This window comes from Macrotis lagotis, chromosome 2 (assembly GCF_037893015.1).
Source record: "Macrotis lagotis isolate mMagLag1 chromosome 2, bilby.v1.9.chrom.fasta, whole genome shotgun sequence".
Classification (NCBI taxonomy): Eukaryota; Metazoa; Chordata; class Mammalia; order Peramelemorphia; family Peramelidae; genus Macrotis; species Macrotis lagotis.
This window is the reverse complement of record NC_133659.1, coordinates 333,248,650-333,268,266: the sequence shown is the minus strand read 5'-3', so window position 1 is coordinate 333,268,266 and position 19,617 is coordinate 333,248,650. Positions and strand designations below refer to the sequence as shown.

The 19,617-nt window shown below is 41.8% G+C and overlaps 1 protein-coding gene across 2 annotated transcripts in view; it reads left to right on the top strand.

Moving 5' to 3' along the window:
• Positions 1-18,583, top strand: part of ST13 (ST13 Hsp70 interacting protein) — a 29,576-nt gene extending 10,993 nt beyond the window's left edge. Inside the window, exons 3-12 of one of the 2 annotated variants that reach the window (XM_074227004.1) lie at positions 2,173-2,248; positions 2,347-2,417; positions 4,337-4,403; positions 5,089-5,173; positions 5,429-5,539; positions 9,308-9,410; positions 10,198-10,314; positions 11,273-11,321; positions 13,123-13,250; positions 14,362-15,827. In XM_074227004.1, coding sequence (XP_074083105.1) covers positions 2,173-2,248; positions 2,347-2,417; positions 4,337-4,403; positions 5,089-5,173; positions 5,429-5,539; positions 9,308-9,410; positions 10,198-10,314; positions 11,273-11,321; positions 13,123-13,250; positions 14,362-14,490 — 936 coding nt within the window. In that variant the 3' untranslated portion in view covers positions 14,491-15,827. Of the gene's footprint in view, positions 1-2,172; positions 2,249-2,346; positions 2,418-4,336; positions 4,404-5,088; positions 5,174-5,428; positions 5,540-9,307; positions 9,411-10,197; positions 10,315-11,272; positions 11,322-13,122; positions 13,251-14,361; positions 15,828-18,230 lie in introns of those variants that run through there. The other variant, XM_074227003.1, reaches the window with a different exon arrangement.
• The last annotated feature ends 1,034 nt before the right edge of the window (positions 18,584-19,617 follow it).

Sequence of the window (19,617 nt, the reverse complement as noted above, 5' to 3'; positions counted from 1 at the left end):
CTCATTGGTCTCCCTCTCTGACTCTTATTGAAGATAGGGTTCTCAAGGAGCCATGTACCCTCTAGCCATGTTTGGGCCTTTATCTTTTAAAGTTCTAAGTTCATTGGTGTTTGCCTTTTTATGTTTCTCTTCAATTCTATTCCTTGCATAAGAAATACTTGGAAGTTCTGTTTTATTAGAAGGTCCAGCTTTTCCTCTGTGACATTATACTCGGTTTTGCTGGGTGAGCTAGACCCTTTTTCTTTTAGAATGTTCCATTACAAGTTCTCTTCTCATTTTTAGTGGTGACTGCTAAATAATGTTTAATTTTGGCTGTGGACCTCCACACTTGAATTTCTTTCCTTCTGGCTTCTTGCATTAATTTATCTTTTACTTGGAAGCCCTGGATTTTAGCAATGATGTTCTTCATTTTGAGGTTTCCTTGAGGAAGTGACTTGATAGATTCTTTTTTTTTTTTTAGGTTTTTGCAAGGAAATGGGGTTAAGTGGCTTTCCCAAGGCCACACGGCTAGGTAATTATTGTCTGAGGCCGGATTTGAACCCAGGTACTCCTGACTCCAGGGCCCTTGCTCTATCCACTGCACCACCTAGCTGCCCAATTTTTTTTTTTAACATTGTCTTTTGTTCTTAGAGGTTTGACTAGTTTTCTTTATTCTTCAAGAGCTCAAATTCCAGTTATAAAAACATTGGTAGTTGTTTTTTTTTTTAACTACTCCTTTATCTCTTCTCAGAATTCTGGTTCAGAGTGCAACCAGATTATATTTTTTTCCAAGGCTTTGCCTATAGATGGTGTAGTGTCCATCTCTTTCTGGGCTTGTGTCTTGAGTGTCCTTGTAGTTATTTTAAAAAAGCTCCTGAGAGAGGGTGGAAGTCTATTTGTTGTCTGTCCTCCTTCCTAACAGAAGGAGCCTAGATGTCAGGACTGGGCTTTGCATACTTCTAGAAGTTGTGGACTGCTGCTGTCTTGAGGTATTGAATGTCCTGTTGTTTCTGGGAATCTGGAACAGCTTAGGCTATCAACTCCCAGAGTAGTCTGATCGAGGGCAGAGGTAGATTGCTCTGCAGTGTAGATATTGCTGAACTGGGTCCCTATTAGCCAGTGGGGAAATGCTGGGGCTTCAGAGCATCAGAATGGTGAGCTCCTTCAATTTGGAATTCTCACCCTGGTTATTCCACACAGCCTGGGCTAGAAGTGAAAGCAAGACCCTGCTCTGAGCTTGGTGTTAAGCCACATAGATGCTGCTGCTGGTGGTGGTGGCGGCGGCAGCTTCTGATCTGCCTCCTTGCTCAGTGAACTACCCAGGGGCCTCCTTCCCCATCAGTGCCACTGTTCTTCTCATTCTACCTGGAACTGAGTAGTGGGCAGCAGAGATGCCTGTGACACCTGACCCTAGTGCAGTGGCCTGAAATGAGGGAGCCTGAGTCTGGATCTGGCACCCCCTTTTGTATGGATACATAGCCTCTTCCTGGCACTTTGCCTGATTACTGACCCCTATGTCTTCAAGCCTTTCCATTTTTCTCCTATCACCAACCTGGACCAGACAAAGGACTTATAGGGACTCTCCAGATTTCTCCATTAGCATACAGTCTGGTGCATTTTCTAGCTTGCTTTAGCGGAATTGTGGACTGGATCTCCATTTTACTCCACCCTTTGAGGTTCTTCTGCTTCTGCTTATCTCTTCCTCTTAAATTCCTAATGTAGCTAGCACATTGTAGCTATTTAAAAGTAATATACATTTCTTAATATGAGGGATAAAAATCTGGTTTGAAAAATTCTGGCTGCATATCAGGCATTGTGTTGAGCAAGGATGATCTTCTAAGATAGGATTCAGCTAATTTTCTGCTTTGGTGACTTCTTAATACTTCTTATTCTTTGACATGGACAACCAGCAACCAGGATTCTTTTTTTTTTTTTTGCAAGGCAAACGGGGTTAAGTGGCTTGCCCAAGGCCACACAGCTAGGTAATTACTAAGTGTCTGAGACCGGATTTGAACCCAGGTACTCCTGACTCCAGGGCTGGTGCTTTATCCACTATGCCACCTAGCCGCCCCCAGGATTCTTCACAGTATAAATGTTCCCCACCTCCCAGTACCTGTGAGTTCTAATTTGTGAAGATTCTTTGAAAGTTGGTGAGCGGTGTCTGACTTTGCTAATCCTTGCTAATCCTAACAGGAGGAAAAGACTGAAAGTAAGAAACCAAAGGAACCCCCCAAAGTAGAAGAGCTACAGAGCGAGGAAAGTGACGTGGGTAAGGAGGGCTGATCGTGTGGTTCACACCATGGTGGGGAGCTTATTCAGGGCTCCGCTGGAGCCCTGAAGGACTTGGGTTTTCTGTGTCACCTGCAGAGATTGATAATGAAGGAGTGATTGAAGCAGATACAGATGCCCCGCAGGAAATGGGAGATGAGACTGCCGCGGTAAGTACAAGCCCATCCTTTTCTTGTGCTTTGAGCCAGAGCAGCCCCCAAGGCTCAAGAGTTCATAGATTCTACACATGATTTGTTGGTGATAGTGCTACTTCCCCTCTTTCTTCTATTTCTGAAAGAGTTGGAATAAGCATTAAGTGTCCACTGATGCTAATGATGTATTACTACAAGTCTCGAAGATGAGATGATGCCTCTTGGGCTCTAAGGAACCACAGAATAAGATAGGTATGTGTGGAGGGTTTGGGTTGCCAGAGACTTGGACTAGAAGGTGTGGAGGGAGTGGGAAGTGCCCCTGGACCCCTGGGGTTTTTAGTGATACCCAATACAGAGTTGTGGAGACAGAAGTAGAGTAATGAATGTGAAGAATGGACCTGACTCTCTAGAGGATGGAGTGATGGAGAATTAGACTGGGGAGAGAGGCCCTGTGATGAAGAATTTGCTCAGTTGTCAAACAGAGAAATATATCATTTTATTCTTGAGGTGATAGGAGCTTTGGGAGTTCCAGAGTGACATGGTCACATCAGTTCCTTGAGAGGAAATCATTTTGCCAGCTGTGTGTTGGGTAGACTAGAGTAGGAAGAGAGTAAAGAAAGGGAAAACCAATTAGAGGACATTGTTGTAGTCTAGGTGAGAGATGACACCCTTTTGCCTGAGCTAAGAAGTCAACTGTGGGAGTGGAGGGAAGGGGTCCGATTCACCGTGTTGTGGAAGTAGAAAATAGGGCAAGATTTTGCCAGCCAGGTTTGACTGTGTTAAGGTGCAGGAGAATGAGGAGTGGAGGATCATACTGTGGTTATGAATCAAGGTATTGTACCTGTATGTGAAGCAGGGGTGTAGAGGAAAACCATATGGAACTCTGTACATGCTGAGGTTGAAGTGTTCTGGGAATGTTAGTTGGAATTTCTAGCAGGCAGTAGATGACGTCTTGGAAGGGGTGTGACGGTGGTATGCCTGTTCATAGAGGGGATCCTGGATAATGAGCCAACCAAAGATACTAGGGAGAGAATATTTTACAGCAAAGATGAATTAAATTTATCATTAATTCAAAGCATTTTGAAATAGGTCAAGAAAGGTCCTAAAAGGGGCAGCTAGGTGGCACAGTGGATAGAGCACCGGCCCTGGAGTCAAGAGGACCTGGGTTCATATCCGGCCTCAGACACTTGATAATCACCTAGCTGTGTGGCCTTGGGCAAGCCACTTAACCCCATTTGCCTTGCAAAAAAACAAGAAAGGTCTTAAAGGAAAAAGTTATTTACTAAAATTACTTTTCATAAATTTTATTCTTTTTTAATGTCACAAGGAGAAAGACTGGAATACTAACCGTATGGGGTTTTATTTTCTTTTTAAAGGTTTTTGCAAGGCAAATGGGTTTAAGTGGCTTACCCAAGGCCACACAGCTAGGTGATTATCAAGTGTCTGAGGCCGGATTTGAACCCAGGTACTCCTGACTCCAGGGCCGGTGCTCTATCCACTGTGCCACCTAGCCACCCCATTTTGTTTTTTTCCTGATAGGGAAAATAAAACACTGAGCATGAAGCTAATCTTGTACAAATGATACAGTAATTTATTCTCTGTTGTCATAAAAGATCTATGATTGGGAAGAAGTCTTTTATGCTCCAAGTTCCTGACCTTTTTCATGGGCAGAAATTTGATTTAATTCCCTCACTTCAGTCCTTTATGAAGGACTTTTACCATTTACTCCCTCATAAAAACTTCAAGTGGTATTGTTCTGTGGATCTGGCTCAAAAGAAAGTAAAAGTTGGGGTAGATTGAGGTTGAAGTTCTTTTTCTGTATATCAAACTAAGCTAGAAGGAAGAGCAGAGGGAGTGTGATCCTTGCTGGAGAGACATGACACCCTTGGACCCCTCCAGACCAGATATAACTGATGCTCTTCTTAATCTTTCTCTAGATTACAGATGAAATGATGGATCAGGCGAATGAAAAGAAAGTGGCAGCCATTGACGCCCTCAATAGTGGTGAGTGGTGGAGGACTTCTCTGGCCCTCCAGAGTGATCTCTTAGAGTAAGCAGGAAAGTCAGGAGCTGTCTGCCCCAGACTTAGGCAGGTGCCCTCAAAGAAAAGGGTCTGGTCTTGTTCCTTCTCAGTACCTTTGGGAACCCTCTGGAAATTAGGTGTGTGAATGACTCCCTAGCACCACCAGAAGGAGAAACACTGGGAAAGTTTGTTTTTTTAGGAAGGTGTAATTATATTTCTTAATCAAGGACTTGCAAGCATCCTTTGTTTTGGGCTTTTCTAATCTCCCTGGTCTCTTTTCAGTCTTAATTCCTCTTGTGCTGCCCTTGTCCAGATCTAGGTAACTGTACTAATCCTGATCTTTTCCTAGATTGCCTTAATATGGGGTATCCGACTAGTCGTCTGCAACAGTCTTTTTGGTTAGGGAGGACATACTGAGAAACATAATAAGAGTTGACCCCATGAGAGTTTCAGTTTTAACAGTTCATTTCCTTCTCAGACGTTTGCAATTCCAAAGTTCCTGAAGCTTCTTTTCTAATAGCCCATTTTGTACATCAATCTAACTAACCACTGCCTTTTGCTGAGCATGAGGAGATAGATGTTATTTTAAGTGTTGTTCAGAAAATATTGTGTAAATGAATATTACAAAAATACTAAAGTGTTTTTTTTCTTGGTTATTTACCTTAGGTGACCTTAAGTCCGCCATTCAGTTACTCACAGAGGCCATCAAACTGAATCCCCGTTTGGCCATTTTATATGCTAAGAGAGCCAGGTAAGAGCCCAGGAGGTGAAGTCAGAGGTGTGGGCATGTGCCCATGTGTGCATGTTGGTGTCCTGACATGCTAACCCCTCTTTTCCTTTTTTAGTTTGTGGATAATTAAATTGTGAGGAGCAGGAGGTCCCAAGCAGGACTCTTCTTCCTCTTGTCACAAAAACTATTGTCAAGCTTTTGTAAAATTGTTTATGAAAATGTCTTGAAATTTTATCTGAAAAAATGCTTTATGATGTATTTCTCTCTTTTTTTTAGTATCTATATAAAACTGCAAAAGCCCAATGCTGCTATAAGAGATTGTGACAGGGCGATTGAAATAAATCCAGACTCCGCCCAGCCCTACAAGTGGCGAGGGAAAGCCCACAGGTGAGAAGGGGGAGTCACTCTGGCCACTAGCAGACAGTTTTGATGACTGCCATTTTATAATGTGTAGTTTTAGAGCTGGTATAACTAGACCACCTTTGCATTTTTTTAAAAAAAAAATTTTGCAAGGCAGTGGGATTAAGTGACTTGCCCAAGGCCACACAATTAGGCAGTTATTATGTGTCTTGAAGACCGGATTTGAACTCAGGTCCACCTGACTCCAGGACCGGTGCTCTATCCACTGTGCCACCTAGCTGCCCTACCTTTGCATTTAAAAAAAAATTAATTCCCTTGATATTCTTCATCAAAATTTCATTCCTCCAGATGAATTTTGTTACTATTTTTTCTAGCTCCATAAAATAATTTTTTTGGTAGTTTGGTTTGGGCACTGGAAAAGTAATCTAATTTAGATAGGATTGTCATTTTTATTATATTAGTTTAGCCTACCCAGTTTTTAGATCTGATTTTATTTACATGCAAAGTATTTTGTAATTGTTTCCATATAGTTTGTGGGTTTGTCTTGGCAGGTGGACTCCCAAATATTTTATGTGGTCTACAATAACTTTTATTTTTTTATTTTTTAGTTTTTGCAAGGCAATGAGGTTGCCCAAGGCCACAGAGCTAGGTAATTTTTAAATGTCTGAAGCTGGATTTAAACTCAGGTCCTCCCGACTCCAGAGCTGGTGCTCTACCTACTGCACCACCTATCTGCCCCCTACAATAACTTTTAAATTCTCTCTTACTGCTGTGTTTCGTTGGCAGTATAGAGAAATGCTGGTGATTTATGTGGGTTTAGTTTATATCCTGCAACTTGGCTAAAGTCATTAATAGTTTCAAGTAGTTTGTTTTAGTTGGTTTTCTAGAATTCTCTTAAGTAATACCATCATAAATCTGCAAAGAGTGAGTTTTGTTTACTCATTGCCTGTTCTAATTCCTTAATTTTTTTTTTCTTTTATTGCTAAAACTAACATTTTTAATACAATGTGAATAATAGTGGTGATAATGGGGATATTTATCTTATTTTGAATTCCCCGTTGTGTAATAATGCTTGCTGATAGATATAGATACTGCTTATCATTTTAAGGAAAAATTTTTATGATCCTCTAGTGTTTTTAATAGGAATGGATGCCATTATTTTCACAAATGTTTTTTCAACATCTATTGAGATAATTATATGATTTCTGTTAGTTTTGTTACTGATATGGTCAATTATCCTGATAATTTTCCTAATGTTGAACCTACCCTGCATTCCTGGTATAAAAAAGTTATATTCCTTCCTGATCATAATGTATTATCCTAATGATAACTTGCTGTAATCTCTTTATATTTTATCTGAAAAAAATGCTTTTTTTTAAACCTTTACTCTGTATGAATCTCTGTGCTTCAAATATATTTTTGTAAATAACTATATTGTAGCATTTTAACTCTCAATTACCCTCTCTCCTATCTTTCCTCTAATTTTATTTTTCTTTGTCCTTTCACTCTATCCCTCCTCACCAGTATTTTGCTTTGTCCATCACCTCCCTCAATCTGCTCTCCTTTTTCTTTCCCCTTTGCTTTTTTTTTTTAAGGTTTTTGCAAGGCAAACAGGGTTAAGTGGCTTGCCCAAGGCCACACAGCTAGGTCATTATTAAGTGTCTGAGACTGGATTTGAACCCAGGTCCTCCTGACTCCAGGGCTGGTGCTTTATCCACTACGCCACCTAGCTGCCTCTCCCCTTTGCTTTTACCTTTCTTTCTACCTTTCCTCACTCCCTTCTCTTAGTCCCTGCTTCCCTCTTCCCCTCCCCCCCTTCCCTTCTAATACCCTGTAGGGTAGGATAATTAGCCAAATCTGATGAAAGTAATTCTCACCCCCTTCTTTTTTTCCCTCTACTGTAATAGGTCTTTTGTGCCTCTTCATGTGATGTAATTCACCTTCTTCTGCCTTCCCCTTCTATCCCAGTCTAATACCTTTTTTAATATCTTAATTATTTTTGAAAATCATCCCATCAAAATCAACTTATTCTCAAAAGTTGAGTGTATTCCTTTTAATAGTTTTCAAGAGTTATGAGTATCATCCTTCCATGTAGAGATGTAACCAGTTGTATCCTTAATGAATAACATTTTTTTCTTTTTTCTTTTTTTGTTTATCTTTTTATGGGTATCTTGAGTCTCATGTTTTGAAGATCAAATTTTCTATTTAGCTCTGATTTTTTTCATTTTGTTAAATGCCCACTTTTTACCCTGAAAGAGTATGCTCAGTCTTGCTGGGGAGTTGATTCTTGGTGCTATTCCAAGCTCCTGTGCTCTGTCCTCCAGAATATATTCCAGACACATTGTTCCTTTAATATTGACGCTGCCAAGCCCTGTGTAATCCTGACTTTGGCTCCCGGATATTTGAATTGCTTTTTTCTGGCCACCTGCAGTATGTTGTCCCTCATCTGATAATTCAGGGATTTGGCTATAACATTCCTTGGTGTTTTCATTTTAGGATCCTTTTCAGGAAGTGATAGGTGGATTATTTCAGTGCCTAATTTACGCTCTCGTTCCAAGATATCCGGGCAGTTTTTCTTGATGATTTCTTGAAAGATGTTGTCCAGGCTCTTTTTATAATCATGGCTTTCAGGGGTCTGATAGTTGTTACATTTTATTTCCTGGATCTAATTTCCAAGTCAGTTATTTTTCCAATGAGGTATTTTATATTTTCTTCTATTTTTTCATTTGCTTTTTAAAAAATTTTGCTTGTTTGATTCTTGGTGTCTGTTATACAGTCATTAGCCTCTACTTGCCCAAGTCTATTTTTGAAGGATTTATTTTAGTTTGTTAGCTTTTACATCTCCTTTTCCATTTGATCAGTTCCATTTTTAAAAGAGTGATTATCTTTTTCCATTTGCACATATTTTTTTTTGTTGTTTATTTGTTAGGGTTTTTTTTAGGTTTTTGCAAGGCAAATGGGGTTAAGTGGCTTTCCCAAGGCCACACAGCTAGGTAATTATGAAGTGTCTGAGGCAGGATTTGAACTCAGGTCCTCCTGACTCCAGGGCTGGTATCTATTCACTGCTCCACCTAGCCACCCCTCACAATTGTATTCTTAAAAGATTTATTTTCTTGAGCCAGTTTTTGTGCTTCCTTTTGCAAGATGTTAAATTTCTCTGCATTTCTTTCCCTACTTTTTCTACTTTAATTTTAAAACCCTTTTTGAGCTCTTCCAAGAAGTCTTTTTGGTCTAGAGATCAATTCTTATTTTCCTCTGTAAATAGTATTTTCCTGCCATCCTCTTCTGACATGGTCTTATGCTCTTCCTTATCTCCAAAGAAACTTTTGATAGTCCCAATTTTTCTCTGACTTTGTCTTATTCGTTTTGAGCTCTGATCCTGGGCCATGTGGACCTGTCCCAAACTAGGGCCTGTTTGTAGACTCCTCATTAAGAATGCTAGTGGCCACTCTGTGCCCTGAATTAAAATTGTTTCTGAGAGAACCTAAGGAAATGTCTGACTTCTTTCTGTCATCTTTGCTCCACAGCCCCTCCCCACCACTACCCCTCAATTCACTTCTGAGAACTGAAATAATACCAATTCTTTTTCAGTTGTATTAGAACTTGGAGTCCAACAATGTAGTTAGTATGAAGCATAAATGAGCCACTCTATTGTATTTTACCTGACTCAGGTCTTTAGAATTTTCCTCTTTGGACTGAAAGGCAGGTGTTGTAACCCATTGTTTGAGGGAAAGAGAAGAGATCGCAGAGAGAAAATGGGAAGCATTTCTCGATTAATTGTTCAATTCTTTGTAGACTCCTTGGCCACTGGGAGGAGTCAGCTCGGGATCTTGCCATGGCTTGTAAACTGGACTATGATGAAGATGCCAGTGCTATGCTGAAGGAAGTTCAACCGAGGGTAAGTAAAGACAGATGTAGCTGTGAAATAGTTTCAGACTATCACATTTGCTGAAAGTACAACAAACGAGATTGTCCAGGTAGCACTCTGTTGTCCATGGGAGGTGAGGGATGAAGGACGTGTGTATATTCATGCAGCAAGATTAGAAAAAGCAGAAATGATCCAAGAATTGGGTGATACGGGATACCCAGCCTAGGGACAGATGGTGTACCATTCTTAAATGATCCTTGATCACATGTTGATTAGGTTCAGGATACTTGCTCTAGTTAGACTGGAATGTGTGTGACTCTCCTGATGGAGAATTCCTTCAGATATGACTAACAGGGTAAACCAGGGATCAAGAAGACTTTGCCTGTGACTTTGGATGGCCAGTGTACAGCATTATAAGGATGACCTGAAGAGGGTATGGCTAGGGACTTTTTGACATGTGTGGGCATTGAGTGGGTGATTCCCATCTTTGGGTGACCACAGAGGGTGCTCTAATGCCTTCTGATTTTGAGATGGCTTTGGGCTTGTGACTGCAGTTTCTGCCTGTTATATAGTAGCATTCTCATAAATCAGTCTTCATTATTGACTTGTAATAAATAGGTTGCCTTGATCTACTAGGCAAATAATATTGTTTTATTGGCAGGTCCTGAGTTTATTAGGGCTATCTGGTCAGGACTTAGGTTTTGGAGCGGGCTGGGAGGAGACATGGGGAGCTAAATTTCTTGGATAATGGTTGTCCACATTTTTTTCCTTTTATTCATACTTGAGAAGAAAATATTTTTCTCATTCATTCTACCAGGCTCAGAAGCTTGCTGATCATCGGCGAAAATATGAGAGAAGACGTGAGGAACGAGAGATCAAAGAAAGGCTAGAAAGGGTGAAGAAGGCTCGAGAAGAGCATGAACGAGCCCAAAGGGTAAAAATCTTTGAACCAAAACACTGAGCTCAGGTCTTGTTGTGAATGTCCATCCACAGCATTATAAGGATGACCTGAAGAGAGGGCATGTCTAGGGAGGTCTTGACTTGTGTAGGCAGTGAGGGGGTGATGTCCATCCTGGAGGAAAAGGCAGTTTCACCAATCAGCCTGCTTTCTAATACAGAGGGATCTCTGCCCACCAGCTAAAATTCAGACTGGCTACTACTGTTTTCTTTGACCCAGCCTAGTGTTTTTCTGCCTGTCAGTTCTCTGTTCAGAGCTGTAGTACAGGATTATAATTTAATTTAGCAGAAAACTGGAAAACTGACTGACCATACTTCACTGTGATCCTTAGAAAATGTCATAAGCACATTTTAAGTTCCTAATGCTACTGTGTTACTCCCTGAATCTCTGTTTATCTTTTAAAAACAACTACTCAAAAGTGTCTGGAGAGCCAGGTCCATGGACATGCTAGTCACAGGGACTGGGGAGGACTGTGATGGATCTTCATTCTGCTGACCCTGAAATTAAGGAACTTGCATCACTTTGAAGCTGAATGTTTGTGAGCCCAGGCTTGTGTTTAAATTCAGTCAAATAACACAAAACAGTCCCATCTTTAGTGATGGGCTTTGCTTCAGTTAGGTTTTTCCCCCCTGGTCCTTGTTTGGAGATTTTAATGCTGGCCTATTGGAAATTCTATTGAGGACTTGTAAAGTCAGGGAGAAAGTAGTTCTTCAGGACTTGGAGTGTGCCAAGCACTCTTTAGGTCTGGGTAGCGAGATGGCACCAACCAAGTTCATAAAGAATTCACTTCAAAATGATCGGAAACAAGGTAATTTAGACAGCACGAATGCAGGCTCTTTGAGCTCTCAGACACCTGATTGAGTTAAGCAAGGAAGACTGCCTCAAGATGATTCTTCTGGAATGATAGATATCTTTTCCCCCCCTCTTTTTAAAGGAGGAAGAAGCCCGGCGAACTTCAGGACCCCAATTTGGCGGTTTTCCAGGTACCACTTGGCTAAAATTTTTAAGATGTCAGTGTTGTGAATTATGGAGATGGATTTTTGTTTTTTAGCCCCACTCAAGAAGAACATTAATCTTCATTCTTTACAGGAGATTTCACTCCTACTGTCTGTGTTCTTTCCAATTCTGTAAAAGGATCCTAACATTTTTTAATTCTGTGGACTCATATGACAGATAAGCAGATTGGTGCCCAGAGAGATGTAATGATGAAATCCAAAGTCCCACAGCTCATGGCAGTGATGAGAGTTTTGTGACTCCAAAGACTGAATTCTTATTACTGTATCTGTTTGCCAAGCACCAATGAGTAGGCATGAAAATGTCCGTTAAAGACTGTTTTCATGAACTCTGAAGAAACCTTCAGGTTGCTGCAGTGGAATTTTCTGGTGCACATATTACTAGAGAGCATAGGCTAAGTTTACAGGCTCTAGGGAAGAAAAGTTGCTGTGTGTGCCAGCTCTATCATCTTACATCTCAGGAAAACAGAATGGGGAAGGAGACATGAAACCCAGTTTGAATGCAGAGGAATGACGTCCAGAAAGCTAGCCAAGGGAATTTCTCTGACTCAAAGTAAATCTGGTATTCTAAGGATTCTAAGAGGCAGAGAAAGAGGTTAGGTGCTCCAGGAATATGAAGGGACCAGAAGCCCAGGTAGACTGGGTTCAGGGAAAGGAAAGCCTTGGGTCCTCCACCCTTTGCCTTTTCCTTCCTCTGTGGCTTAAAATACTAGCAGGCAGAAGGAGGAATGGATGGTGGTGGTGACAGTAACTTGCTGTATTGGAGAGGTCATTGGATGGAACATCTCTGTCTGTCGCTTTGTGATGCAGCTTCTTGTGCCTCTTGTCATAGGCTCCAGTGCTAGAAAGGGTTCGATCATATAAGTTCCCTGACATGTACATTGGAGGAAGGGAAATCCATACATCCAGGGTCATACAGAGGGAGGAAAATTCAGAGCCAGGTTTTAAACTTTGCTTTCTTTCCCTCCAAATCCCATAATACTCCTTTCCCTAGCACCAGATTGCATCCATAACTTTTAATAGGAAGTATTAAAACTCCATGGATTAAAATTTTGTGAAATTTCCCTGACTTTTTGCAATTTGGATTAGTTGTGATAGAATAAGCATTCATGGAAAATGGAATCCCAGAAATATGGATAAATCATCTACCCTTAATGGAAATTGTGCCCTGTTCTGTGAATCACACTGCCATCCAGGTGGGTGAGTGGTGAAGAAAGTTATTAGAGCATAAAGAAGAAGAATCATTTGTTCTTGGTCACCTTGTAGGACCAGGGGATTCCTTCATAGAGCTTCTTAGATTGTCTGGGGTCTGTTTGAGCGAAACTGGGAAGCTGCCAAAGGTCTTTGGTTGTAATGTGCTGAATTCTAAGATGGAAAATGAATGTGGTATGTAGAGACTTGAGCAGAGAGCAGTCTGTCTACCCAAAATGCCTGGGCAATAGAATTACTTAGAAGTCACAGCCTCTCGTAATTCTGATTCCTGCTTCCCGAGTGTGGTCTGAGCCAGATTACAATGTAATTGGAAAATGTTTAAACAAAGAAAATAGAACAGGAACCTCGGCCCCTGGATCGTTAATGTGTGTAGCCCATGGAGGTCTTTAGGTGTGGTTTGGTGGCCCCCATGTGTGACAGTGCACCCACTCTCAGTGGGCAGAGGTGGTGCCCAGGGGTAGCCTTGGGCATGGGTAGTCAACAAGCACATTTGGTGTTTAGGAGGCATTGCCCCAGGATGGGCTTTTTGTTTGTATTTTATCTTATTCTGGCTTTGCAGGTTTTTCCGGAGGTATGCCTGGGAACTTTGGGGGCATGCCCGGCATGGGGGGTGCCATGCCTGGGATGGCAGGGATGCCCGGCCTCAACGAGATTCTTAGTGATCCGGAAGTGCTTGCAGCCATGCAGGTGAGCCTTGGAAAAGTGCCAGAGTTGCTGATGCTTTCCCTGCTAGGTGTAGATGAGAGCAGTTTTATTTGTTCTTATGACCAAGAAAATCTCTCGAGGAATAATGCTTTTCCTGTTGAGCCTAGTGATTGGCCAATTGGGGAATGTGGGAAGCCCCCACTGGATGTGGGGGGTAGAGATTCAAAGGTTTATAATCTACAAGGCAGTTCTCCTACAGACTCCCCCCCCCCCCCCCATTTTCTATCTTGACTAAAACTCGGGATCCTAGCCAGCAAGCATAGTCCGGCTTCCAAGGGGGCTGCTCACAGGGCTTTTCCGAAGTCTTCCTACCTCCTTGTGGTCAGAGAGGTTCTGGTCCAGTTGGCTCATCTTTGGTTCAGCCTGGCTAAGTCTGGAGCCATCTCTCCATCAAGTCTTTGCCTCACACACTGCCTCCTTCTCCGCTGTGGCAGAGAAGAGGTGTGAATGACCTTCTGGCAAAGGTTGTCAGCACCACAGCCTGTGGAGTTTTGCTTTAAAGCGCCTCCTTCTCTCTTAAGTTTGTATGGCTTTTGGAATGCTTGCTTTTCTCTTTGTGTTTCTTGTATGTTCCTCAATTATTTAAAAAGCTTTACAAATGGTGGATGAGAGAACAAGAAGACAACTACAGTGTAAATGTCTTGACCCATATGAGGGAATGTGGAGATTTTCTGTACTTGTCCTGCCGTCATCACCTTCTTCTGGTGGCGTGGCATCATAAGTAGATCTCGATTCCAACCCTAACCAAAGTCTCATCAGATGGATTGACAGGAAACGGCACAGAAGCGGGGCAAGCAAGTGGCGCCTAGCCTGGGAGAGAGAAGGGAGGAGAGGGAGCCACCCAACTGTGGTACTTACAGATGAACTGGAACCGGGCCCATTTCCCATAGGATCATTTGTTCTTGGTCACCTTGTAGGAAAAGCAGAGACTTTTGAGCACAGAAAGCATAGTGGCTTAGCCAACTTCTGTCACAGCCTGGCAGATTGCCCCTGACAAGACTAGAGACCAGATGAAGGGACTGATAGATGAGATCATCGGGGTCTTCTTCCTCCAGGATAGTCTATCTAATGGATGTTACAACTTTGTTTGCAGGACCCAGAAGTGATGGTGGCATTCCAGGATGTGGCACAGAACCCTGCGAACATGTCAAAATATCAGAGCAACCCAAAAGTTATGAATCTCATCAGCAAATTGTCAGCCAAATTTGGAGGTCAAGCATAAATGCCCTTTTAACAAATAAAGCCCTTCACTGATGGAAAAACAACCCAGATCACTTAATGGACCTCGCAATAATACAAACCAAACGTACCTCTGACCTTCTGGTGAAGAAAACTGGGGTGCTTGGAAGATAATCCCCTCCCTCCTCTGCCCCCAATGCAACTGGAGCATTTTACAGTGATTGGTTGGCCATTAGTCTATCACATAATGTTGTACTACTCCTGAATCACAAACTTAAGAACCATAAAAGCATTTTCCAAAACTTTAAAATCATTTAAAGGAGAAAGGAAAGGTAGTGCTTAAAATTATTTTCTTTACTAATCATTTTGACTTTCCTTTGAACTGGAATAGATTTCAGGGTGAGGAAGAAGAGACTTGTATTAAAGATTTCTTATCCAGTCATGGTGGAAAATTGGTTTAATCAGAGAGAGGTGAATAGTCCTCTTGTAACTATGTAATTTTTGAAATGGGTTCATACCTATTGGGGGTTTTTGATTTTTTTTTTTTTTTTTAATTCTGATGTGCTTTTTAAAAAGATGGCAAAATCAAATGCGGGACCACCAATGACATAGTAAGAACCTGAGCAGAGACTGGAACTGCCTGCGTGTGAGGGCTGCAGAAATGTAATCAGGTGTTCTCTCCCATGGTATTGTGGGAGAAATAAAACAAATTAGACCCTATGTGGTGATGAGGGCATGCATTTTGGAAATGCTTCTGTGAGACTGACTCCCTACCTTGTAATCTTGGCTCCTCTGCTGTCCATACAGCACTGTAAGAGTTTGGATTTCTGTTTAGGGTAAGGAAGGAGGAGAGGGTCCTTTTATTTTAGATGCGAATTGTTTGCCTTTCCTCCACAAGAAGATGCCCTGACCCTCACTTGGGTCTCTTTTCAGTTGTTTTCCACAAGTCTATTTTTTCTCATTTTATTAGGCTAAAAATAGCCCTATCATACCATCAATATTTATGAAGGCACCATTCAAAGTATACTTAATCATGCAAGTATTGTCAAAAGCTTGGTTTAATGTAAAATGCAACCCTTAATGTTTCTGTATATATAGACTAATATACCCTTAATGTCTGATTTGGCCTAAACATTTTATTGTCATTCAGTGTGGGACCCTGAAGACCCCAAGTGGTTTACTTATTTTTCTGTACTAAAAATCAAAGGGAGGAAGTTTCTGGTATTCTTTCTTTTACTTCGGAAATATCCCTTGAAAATTACATTTGCATTAATCTTTCCATTTTGGGGAAGGAGGGTGTGAGGATTGAATTAGCAGATACCAACATGTAGGTGAACTTGGCTATATGATCCAATATTAAATACATGATTTATAAATAGATTAGATTTGTGATTCTTTTTTGCATTGTAGAATTGTTTGTTTTATGAAGATCTCATCGCTGCTTTCTGGTAGGGTGGTATTCCTTTCTGTAGGTGGCTAGCTGTTGCATCTGCCACCTCTGCTTTCCTTTCCTTAGTTGACTTTTAAATAACAGTAAGCTGGGTCCCACTCAGAAAACTACCCTGGTTCTGCCTGTATGGACAAGGCTTCCATCTAAAGACATTCTGAAGGATAGTGCATTCCTTGTGCACCACCTGTGTGTAGGATAGGAGTAGCCGGCGGGGGCAGTAGGAGGAACATGGACCTTCCCTGAATTATAAGGCATTGGTGAACTGATAACACTTTGCCCAGATAATGGGGTAGGCCAGGGCAGGAGGGTGTTGAGGGCAGCCCATCTGGTGGAGCGATGGACGCTTGTGCTCAGGCAGAGACCCCTTCTTATGACTCCATCAGGACAACTCCAATCCTCCCAGAATCCTAGATTTTTCTCTTGGTTTTCTAAACCTTACTTCCTACATTTAAGCAGCACAAAAAGCTTGTCCTAATTGAGTCCGGGGAAGCCATATTCAGCTTCTGTTGGGCCTGATTGGTTTGCAGATAACAAAGCTTATTCTCCATTTGCCTAGAACACAACCTAAGAGCCAAGCCTGACTTTTTTTCTTGTACTAACAATTCTACAAGAAAGAAAAATGTGAAAGGAAGGAAGGTTTTGTTTTTGCTTTAAAATAGAAACTATTGGATATTTTAGTCACTTTCACAAATAAAAGTGTGGTTTTCAAACTAGAAGCTTTGTATTATTTCAATTGACCAGCTAGACTGGTGTAAAAGATGAAGGATCTCCTACATCTTTTTACCCAGCTCAGATGGGACTACTGATGGGAAGGGACTGTGTCCCTGGGAAGATGAAGAAGAAAACCTACTGTTAGAGATGGGGCAGCCTCAAAGGGTTAGACCATAAAGTTTTGGCAGTCTCGGAGGAGTTTTGTGGGCACTGACCCACCCACCATTTTCTTCAGTCTCCCTCAGGTTTGAGTCAGTTTAAGTATTGGAAATACAGTCTTAGCCACATAAGTGTGTAAAAAATAGGTTAAATTTGAGAACAAGCATTCAAGGGCTTGAAAGGTGAAATGGTATTGGGGTTAGTCTCATGTATAGTCATCAACCAACTTGCCTGTGTGTGAATTGGGCTGGTCAGTGACTAGAGAAGAATGGAAGGATGAACCACACAAATCCTGAATGCCCTAAGGGGGGAGGGATTCAGTGAGTGTCCAGAGAATTATTACTGGGGAGGAAAGAGAAAAGATCTGTCCCCTGAAAAGCATCAGTCCTATAGTCATAATTGGGAAAACCATGAAGACATGGCTAGGTTTGATGCTATTCATGTCTCCAAAGTCTGAATCCTGAAATTGCTTATAGACTTCAAGAATTTAGCAGTCAAATTATTTTTTTTTAGTTTTTTTTGCAAGGCAAATGGGGTTAAGTGGCTTGCCCAAGGCCACTCATGAGTGTCTGAGGCCAGCAGTCAAATTATTGACTGGGCAACTGATAAATATTGGGACAAGATAGGAAACTTTCTAGATTGGTGGTCTAACAAGGACTAAGTTGTCAAAGTTTTTTCTATATTTAGAAGGCAACATTGAGAAGAAATATTAGTAAAAAAGTTGGCTGGGGTGGCTAGGTGGCGCACTGGATAAACCACCGGCCCTGGAGTCAGGAGTACCTGGATCCAAATCCGGTCTCAGACACTTAATAATTACCTAGCTGTGTGGCCTTGGGCAAGCCACTTAACCCCATTTGCCTTGCAAAAAAAAAAAAAAAACCCTAAAAAAAAGTTGGCCAACTATGTATAAATTTTAAAACATGATTAAAAATACTAACATTAAATTTTAAAACATGATTAAAAATCTCTCCCCTTCCTGGGGAAAAAAGTACCAATAGCTCTTAGAGATTGGGCATAGCTTTGTTATCCAATCAACTGCAATTTGACTCAAATTACTCTGTATGATGGGTAGAAATTCTACCTCTGGGAGCCAGCAGCCCTTCTCCAAATACATTTTTCAAAGTTGACTCAAAAGTATATGCACACTCTTTTGGTAAGAAAACGAATGATATGGGGCTGAGTAAACTCTTGGAGTTAAGTAATTTTTAATTAAATGCTGTTTAATACATGCATCTTATGATCACTTACAATATTTAAATGTCTCATCTGGTGTCCAAAGGGTTCGTTGTTTTTCCCTGAGGAGAATTTTAGAACCTGCCCCCACTAAAGAAATCTATAGGGGAAAAGGACTTAATTGTAGGGGCCATGAGGCCCCGAGGAAGGGCAACCAGGTTGCTTATAGTTAAGTAAGGTAAGCCAAGCTCGATGTGGTCATTAATGTGGTGAGCATTCTACCCTACCAGGAGTTGCTGAGATGATCTGTCAGGAACTGATGCCTAAGGAGCTAGATCAGCTTAGTCTGGGGAGGACAAGTAGTGACGAGTTTGACGAAGTGCCCAGTGAAGATAGCTTCGAGACGTTGGACACTGAGGACGAGCTTTGGATCACGGCACAGGAGCCTGCTTATGGCGGGTTTTTCCCTAAGGAAAGGTGTGTGCTGCCTGATGAAAAGCTGCCCGAGGTGAAGCTATGGGGCCGGAAGAAAGTGAGAATCGAGATACTGGAGGGTCTAAGTAGCAAAGACGAAATCTGTGAGAAGTTGTCCTGTCGAGAGGATCAGGTCAGCCAAGAGAACATGTAAGAATGGAACTGGTGGCCAAGAAATAAACGGTCAAAGAGAGCCGACTCTGGCGTTTTTCCTAAGCCCTTTTAGTTGCCCATGGACATCCTACCTTTGCCCCACCCTTACCCTCCAAGGGAGGCAACCGCGAGAGAGGCAGGTGCCTAGCAGCAAGGTTGCTTAGCCCACAGCAGGTGTGGGCCTGAAACAAGGAAGCAGTCAAGAATGATGGGCCACTAGGAGAGCACCATGATTGAGGGCTCCTGGGGAACCAAAAAATGCTTATTTTGTTGCCTTTGCATCTACACTTTCACCTACACACCCCACTGTCCCCTCTGTTTCCCAGAGTCATCCTTTAGAATAAAGAAATGCAAAGTTCTGCAAAGTAACCAAAATTACAAAATTCTCCACCTCTGAAAGGTGTAGCAATGCAGCATTGAGTTTGGACTATTTTGTTATTTCCATTGCCATTGTGATGAATGTTGGTTTTTGGCTATTTGCTTCACATCAGATCATACATAGTGGCTTATGGTATAATAACATGACATGCATGCACCATGGTATGTTGATACATTTCCCATGGAAGGGTTTTTCCATTGCATTCCAGTTCTTGGCTTCCCCAGAAGTGCAGCTTATCTGGGATCTTACTTTTTCTCACAAACCCCATTCCCCCTCCCACTTGAGGTATGTAATCCATCTGGTTCAAAGAATTTCAACATGCTAGCCTCTCTGAATCAATCAATAGGTAACTATTCTGTGCATACTGTGGCTCAGACGGTCCCATAGGTGATGGGAACGTAATAAAGCAATCCCTGCTCTCAAGGACCTGACATTCAGTCATGGGAGACAACTACTAATCTGAGTTAGATCCCAAGGTAAGTTGGAGTGCACACTGGCAGCACGCCAGGAAAGCTGGGGGGGGGGGGTGAGGGAGGATAAGTTCAGTCTGAGATGTCTCTGGGACTGACCAGTGGGCAGTTAGGACTGAAGCTTGGGGAAACCAAGCCCTGTATGATAAAAATAACATCCAGACTTTATATGTCACTTTTAAAGTTTGTGAAGTGCTTAAT